Raw genomic sequence first — 7,424 nt, forward strand, 5'->3', positions numbered from 1 at the left:
TCTAGACCCAGTCAATGGCTCCTTCCTACCCTGCCCCAAAATCAAGTCCCAACGGGTGACAAATTGATAGGAAGCTGGTGGCAGGAGGGTGCAGAGGTGGGAACATGCCCAAAGAATGGGGTAGTGGGTGGTGGATGGTGACCAGCTACAGAGCAAGGATATGGGGGCCAGGTGCCTACAGCTGCCCGAGGCTTACAGCATTTCTCATTGTACATCATGAGAATGTGAGTCACCACTGAAAGTCAGCCCTGTCAATGTCCACCTGACCCATGAACAACAGGGTGTGGTCTTGTCCCCTCCAAATCGACTTATGGGAGACACTGCCCTGCAGCCAAGACACCATCATGCCCTCCCTCCCTATATTGGTAGATGACATCACTATCTGTGGACACTCATTCTGGAAGGACAGTGTAGAGTCTGTCCCATCGGGAGAGTCACTGGCAAGGGGTAACCTTGTGCTCCATGACAAACTAAGACAAGTCGAGTACAGTCAGATACAACCTTCCCAACTCAGCAGCCCCCTCCTGGGCTCTAAGGTGTAAGGGTGGAGACCAAAGGGCCCAAGGTGTGACCCCTGGGAACCATGTCCAGCTCCAGATCTTGCCCATGTAAGGGTCTCTGGAACAGTGTCTAGAGCTGCTGTGTCCTCTTGGAAGCTCGCCAGGAAGGGGCCCAGTCTCCAGGAAGTCAGGGTTCAGTGAGGCGTCGTCTGAGGCATCCCAGTCTCGCTCTTGAATGGCATAGCTGTGGTCAGGACAGTGGCCACTGACTGGTCCAAGAAGAAGGACCTTACAGTCTGTCATTCACGCTTCACTGGTCTTCCCACACCCATGTCCTTGCTCAGGCCCACTCTGTCCCAAGTATGCAGCAAGTAGACAGCTTATCTTCTATAATCCATGTTGCCTGGTCTTCCTTGTGGCTGCAACTATGACAGGTCACAGCCGATGGGAGGTGTCGGTGGTAGAAGTCACGCAGGCCAAGGGGAACGGGGGAGGGGCAGAACGGCTGGGGTGGTGCTGGAGGCTGGAAAGGGGGAGGAGGTGGACCATGTCCTCATCCTACTGAGCCCCCTAGTTTCCTTGCCCAATCCTCAGTCCCCACAAAATGATCCTTGTCATTGACCTGAGTGAGTTTCAATTTCCTGTGGGACCCTGATTCTCAAACTTGGTAGAAAAAGAGGCTTAAGACCAGCCTTTACCCCACACCCTCCCCTTCCTCCTCCTCACCCACTACCAGTATAAACAAGGACACCCCAGTCCTCATGGTACATGTAGCCAGCTCACCCTCCAGTCTGGCCTATGAGCCACATATCCATCTTGCCCAGGGCCACTGGCATCTGGATGCCATTTGAAGAGACAGGATTTCCCCTTTCAGGCCCTTTATGTGGCCCCTCCCAAGTCACTGTAAACACTCTGGCATCTGCCTGGGCCTGCAGAACCTGACCCTGGGACCTTGAGGCAGGAGCAGTATGGCAGACCACTTGTCACTGGGTTATTTTTAAACGACTTTGAATGCATAGTAAATTAATTCTACTTTTCCCACAAGTCCCTGTTCTTTCTTTTTAATGACAGGAATTCGTGTTACAGGTGATTTTTATCATTGATATACTCTATGAAGCAATCATTATTTCCAACACCACGAGGCAGGGCCGCACACAAAGCCTCAGCTCTCCACTGATTTCTCACGCGTGGGTTTCTGTGGTGGAAACTTTAGTCGGCCGACACAGGGGCAGCCAGCCCTGGCTCTAACCATAATAGTCACCATCTGTGGTCTCTTCTTTAACTCACACATGAACAGTCACTGGCCACTCCTCGAAATGGTGAGGAGGACACATGGCCCCAAGGTCCATATGAGAATGGAATGGCTGGAGTTAGTGGCCACACCCTCAATGCCCTGGACAGGTCTAGTTCATGTTCTCGAAAATATGTGTCAGGCCCCTATTATCCGAAGCATCTGGTCTACAAAACTCTGTACTTAGCAAAGGCCTCAGAGTCAGAGTGTCTTCTGAGACGCAGAGCCTGGCTTAGTCTCATCACAGTAATGCAGAAACATGGATAATCTGTCCTGGTCAGAACTATATAGAAAATGAAACTGAGCTGGGGAGGTGGCTCAGTGGGTAATGCTTGTGGTGCAAACTTGAAAACCTCAGTTCGGATCCCCAGAACCCATAGAAGAAAGCCAGATGCTATAGGGCAGACAACTATGATCTCAGGGCTTCTGCAGGAAGATGGGAGGTGGGAACAAGAGACTCCAGAAGCTGGTGGATCAGCCAGCCCTAGCTACGCATGCAAAGTAAACAGTAGACACCCTACTTCAAACAAGACAGAAGATGAAGACTAACACTGAAGCTTGTCCTTTGACCTCTACATGTGTGCCATAGCACACATATAACCACACTCACGCAGATGATCACACACACACACACACACACACACACACACACACACACACGCAACAAGTTTAAAAAAAGGAAGTTGTGTATAAAGCCTCAGAATTCAGCATTCAATCCAAGTCCCACCTACATGCAACAGTTTCTGAGTGTCCATGTACACTGCACAGATACATAGATATAGATATTTACATATACACAAGGGCACGTGTGTTTGCATAAGTATACACAGTCACCATTAACGTACCTGTCATCACGTTCAGCGAACTCATCTGCATGTGTGAAAGAGAGACAGGCAGGTGGCAGACAGACAGACAGAGACAAAGAGATGGTAAGAAATCGAGACACAGAAAGAGAGAGGTACACAGCTATCAGAGGAGAAACAAGGCTGCCTCCACCCCCTTGTTCTGTGGAGAGACACGACCTTCTGGTTGCGTGAGAGTGGAACCATAGTCTCGCTTCTGCTTCCCACTAAACGTAACTGTCTTAATTACTAGCAGAGATCTACTTTTTTTTTTTTTTTTTTTTGAGGCAGGATCTCACTGTGTAACCCGAGGTGGCCTGAATCTCCTATGTAGATCAGTACACCAGGCTGGCCTTGATCTCAGAGATCAACCTGACTGCTTCTGCCTCCTGAGTGTTGGGATTACTGGTGTGCTTTACCATGCCTGGCCTGAAACCATTTCTTAGTCTAGCTGATCAATAATAATAATAATAGTAACAATAGAAGTAATAATAATAATGATAATCATCTTTACTACTGAGCCAGTTACACATATGAGAAATTAGAGTAGTGGTTTGGTTAGTGAGAATCCAGTGCCCTTCCTTTTCCTCAAGAGGAAAGAAACCCACAGAGACTGACACAGACTGGATAGAAAACATCTTCACAGTCCAGTTCTCCAGCGATTTTGCGCCTGATGAAAGCTGAAACTGCATGGAATCTTTCTGCGTAAACACACACGCACACGCTCTTGCATCCATCTGTCCCTCAAAAACAATGTTCTTACAAATGCTTTTTGAATTACAACCCTAAAATACCACCTTCTAAGAACAGCAGTATTAAATCAGTTGTTTCTCCAAAAGTCGGTTGTCACAAATCAACAAACACACCCAAGACAGCATGTCAAACACAAGAATGAAAAGGAAAACTAAAAGCACCCAGCACCGCAGAATGGCCCACTCTTTCTGCCATTCAATCCCCTCCAGGGCTCAGTGGGGTTTCTGGTCCCTCCCTGGCAGGCAGCTTGTCTTCACCCTCGGAAGCCAAGGCTGCCAAAGATGCTGACCGGGTTCTCGGATATAATCCCGCTCTCTCATTCCTACTACACTGTTTGTTTATGTCCCCATAATCCGCTGAACCAGTCAGTGAGAGGTTAATGAAAAAACAACCTTTATTCAGAGGCTGAGCACATGGGAAACATCCAATGGCAGCCTGCCTGCTGCATTCTAGTCAGTCACAGCCACCTGGATTCACGATGGGGTCTCCTCAAAGTCCTTCAAATAGAGCTGCTGTACACACACACACACCCATCTCCCCACAGACCTGGTGGGACCGGATGGGGCTGTAAGACTGAATTGCAGAGCTCTGACTCTGGAAACCAGATAGTATCCCATCTGCCTAAAATGCTTTTCCCACCACTGACCAGCAGGGGACTTGAGAATTCTTAAGCATTTTTGCACAAGAGCTGGGAAGTGGTTTGTTTGATTTCCGTTAGTCAGTTTGAGACAGGTCTAACTCTGTGACACAGACTAGCCTTAAACTCACAGCAATCCTCCTGCCTCAGCCTCGAAAATACTGAAATTACAGATGTGACGTGGCACACCGTGGCTGTTGTGAGACTTCACTCTGGGCTGATGCCCAAGAAGTCTTCATTTTTATACCTTTCTTACCCCAGATAAAAGACAGTTCTTTAGTTCCTCAGGAAGTCAAATTTCAGAACCCATCAGAAAACTAAAACACAGGCACGGTGAAGGTCTGCCTGTTTCCCCGCAAGCTGAAAGCTGGAATGAACTGTAACAAACTCAGTTGTCTTAATCGGATCATTGTTGGTGCCCCCCCTACCCGACTCTCTGATCACCCCTATGTGTTTATTTAATGTCAGAGTCCAGATCCTCCTGGAAGGAACACTGACTTAGGGTACCACCAGTTGAGTGTGGAGAGTCCCTATCAAGCCTAGAAGCTTTTGTCCCACATCAGACAGGAGTGTGCTTGCTCCTCCAGCCTTTCTGATTACATGGTGTCCTTTACTATGTGATTCTGGAAAATGGGGAGGGGGAAAGAAACTTAGATCTTGAAAAAAAGAGAGAAATAAAAATTCTGACCTTGAAACGTATTCACTCCACACACACCCTCCTGTGTCCCCTGAACTCTTTTGGTCCCTTAAAAAAAAAAAAGCAGAAGCTAACAGAGGGCTAGACAGCTGCAGAATGCACTAATGTACCACCCTAGGCCGTAGGTGCATGCCAAGTATGGGATGCCTTGAAAGACTGCTAGCCAAGTAAGAGGAGCCTGGTTTATAAGCCAAGAATAAATGCCCTTTTACTGTAGAAGGAGGTTTATCTATTCATATTGAGTGTTGCTGCTCTGCCTGGTTTCTCTTAAACTTAGTTGTAAATGATAACCAGGCTTACATCTCTTCCCAGACCCTGGGGACCACGGATCATCCCCAGGGCCCTGGATGCAAGCTCTCATCATCCAAAGAGGTCACAGCCAAGGCCTGGACCACAGGGAGTCCGCTGAGCCTTCCATGGTCCAGTTGAGTTTCCGTGTAGAAATGTTCGCCATGTCTGTAAGTCCTGCCCTTGGGGTCAGCAGAAGACTCTAGCGAGGTCATGCGGTGGGTGAAGAAGGTCAGGTCATTCAACAACGCCAACGGCCCACCCAAGGGCTTCTGCTGGTGATGGGTTGTGAGCGCTTGGGTGTGCAGTGATCACGTCCTCTCCTGGACAGGTCTTTTAAGTCTGCAAAGTTCCCCGCGGCTGGTTAAGTCATCGTCGGAGAAGGTAGACCAACATAACCCCCAGTGCACCGAGTTTGGCCGATGTGGTTATGCTGCTTCAAACTCACAGTTGCCAGGGCAGAGACCAAGGTGACTTCTTCACCCTCAGGCAGGCAGTTGCCACGGCCTTTGCTCGCTGGAGGTGGGGGCTCGCGGGGCGGGGAAACAGCTGTTGATCCGCCTTATTGGAAGCGAAGCACCGCGGCCTCCGGGACCTGCAGCGGGAAATAGGAAAGGAAGGGGATTCCCAGCTGGGAAAAGCCGCCCTGGACATGCGGGTCGAACACCAGCGAAGCGTTGAAAGGAGGTGGTAGGCCGGAGGAGGCGGCCAGCAACGAGGCGCCCAGCAAGCCCGGCACGGGCTTTGGGACCCCCGAGGCCTCCGCCCCTGAGGCCGGCTTTGGCCTCCCGGCCAAGATGCTGTCGATGCTGAAGCTTTTAGACTTGGAACCCTTGGGGGAGCCGCTGGGGTCCGGGCGCAAAGGGGACCCCGGGCGGTGCACCGTGCTATCGCGCTGGCCACCCACAACTGCCCCAACGCCCTGGACTGTGCGGTCCGCGTCGGGGTCCCAGGGCTCAGGGCTGGACCAGGGAAAGAGCGCTGGCCGCGCGGTGCCTCCAGTCGGGGACTGACCACGATCCGGCGCGCGCGGCGGGCATGCAATGGCCAGGCCGGGACATCCTGCATTGCAGCCCACCTCGGGCTCCGGCAGCTCCGCCCGGGTGCGCTTGGCCTCCGGGGAACCCGCGGCGGGCTTGGGCTTTCTTTTCCTGCGCCGGTAGTTGCCGTTCTCGAACATGTCCAGGCAGCGAGGGTCCAGCGTCCAGTAGCTGCCCTTGCCCGGCCGCCCCTTCTCACGCGGCACCTTCACGAAGCACTCGTTGAGCGACAGGTTGTGGCGGATGCTGTTCTGCCAACCCTGGCGGTTGTCGTGGTAGAAGGGGAAACGGTCCATGATGAACTGGTAGATGCCATTCAGTGTGACCCTCTGCTCGGGCGCATCCTGGATCGCCATGGCGATGAGCGCGATGTAGCTGTAGGGCGGCTTCTGCGGGGGCTCGGCCCGGCCAGGGCCGGCCAGCGCAGCGGCAGGGGTGAAGGCCAGGGGCAGTCCGGGCCTCTCGGGGCTGTACACGTACAGCAGCGGCGAGGCGGCCAGAGCGGCCAGCGGGGGACTGAAGAGGTGGCTCATGGCGACAGCAGCCTCTGCGCTCCGCCACCCGGGCAGCCTAGGGACTTCGCCCCGCGCCAGGGCCCTCCTGGGGAACCCTCCGTGCGTCTGCCCTGCGATCTGCCGCTCTCTCCAGCCGCTGCGCGCTCTGTCCCTTCTTCATGGCTTTAAAAATGTTAAATAATTGTTGTAAGTTTGCTATTATGTGTTGACTTAGCGCTGGAAAATAAATTGTCTATGATAAACAGTCCTTGTGTTCTCAGCCCACCCACATTAATTAAAATTTCATTGCTGAAAATCTCCCAGCTCTTCCCTCCACGTGTCTTTTTGATACCAGCCAATCGGTTTCAGGGCTATTCCTCATTTGTTTATAGAATTAGTCTGTTGATAAGTCCGCCCACCCAAGTTGAATCAAGCTGTGTTTATTTGGAAAAATTTCCGGGCACCCAATATATAAACGCACTGATCTGATGTTTGAAATACCACGTCCACCCCTTGACGCTGTAAGCACACAGTCAGCGAGGCAGGATGTGGAGACGGGTGGTTCTCCCCGAACTGGGTCTGCTAGGCCAGGAAGGAGGGATGGAGATGGGGGTGGGGAAGCCAAGGGGTACATTTTAAGGCTCGTCTGGGGGACCCTCCCACAAAAGATCTTTTATTTCCTCTAAGCTTAACAAGCAATGTAAAGATAGCACCGTTCTCTGGGTTTGGGGGAGCTGGGAAGGCACTAGACACATCTCATGGAGGTGAGCACTCTTCAGGGGGTACTACTGTCCCGGAGGCCCTACCTAACAGGGCACCCAGAGACTCGGGGGAAAGGAGTGGACCCCAAGAGCCAGCCTTTTTGCAAGGGGGAAAGCAAAT

At 51.8% G+C, this 7,424-nt stretch overlaps 1 protein-coding gene across 1 annotated transcript; it reads right to left on the bottom strand.

Annotated features, from left to right (window-relative positions):
• Positions 1-5,570: 5,570 nt before the first annotated feature.
• On the bottom strand, positions 5,571-6,581 carry Foxl1 (forkhead box L1). The gene has a single exon (XM_059262516.1). It carries the CDS (start codon positions 6,579-6,581, stop codon positions 5,571-5,573), a length of 1,011 nt encoding a protein of 336 aa, XP_059118499.1.
• Positions 6,582-7,424: the final 843 nt, after the last annotated feature.

This window comes from Peromyscus eremicus, chromosome 5, assembly GCF_949786415.1.
Source record: "Peromyscus eremicus chromosome 5, PerEre_H2_v1, whole genome shotgun sequence".
Taxonomy (NCBI): domain Eukaryota; kingdom Metazoa; phylum Chordata; class Mammalia; order Rodentia; family Cricetidae; genus Peromyscus; species Peromyscus eremicus.

Bases quoted from the DNA above. Each gene is read 5' to 3' on its own strand.
- Foxl1 (XM_059262516.1), bottom strand. From the start codon at position 6,581: ATGAGCCACCTCTTCAGTCCCCCGCTGGCCGCTCTGGCCGCCTCGCCG.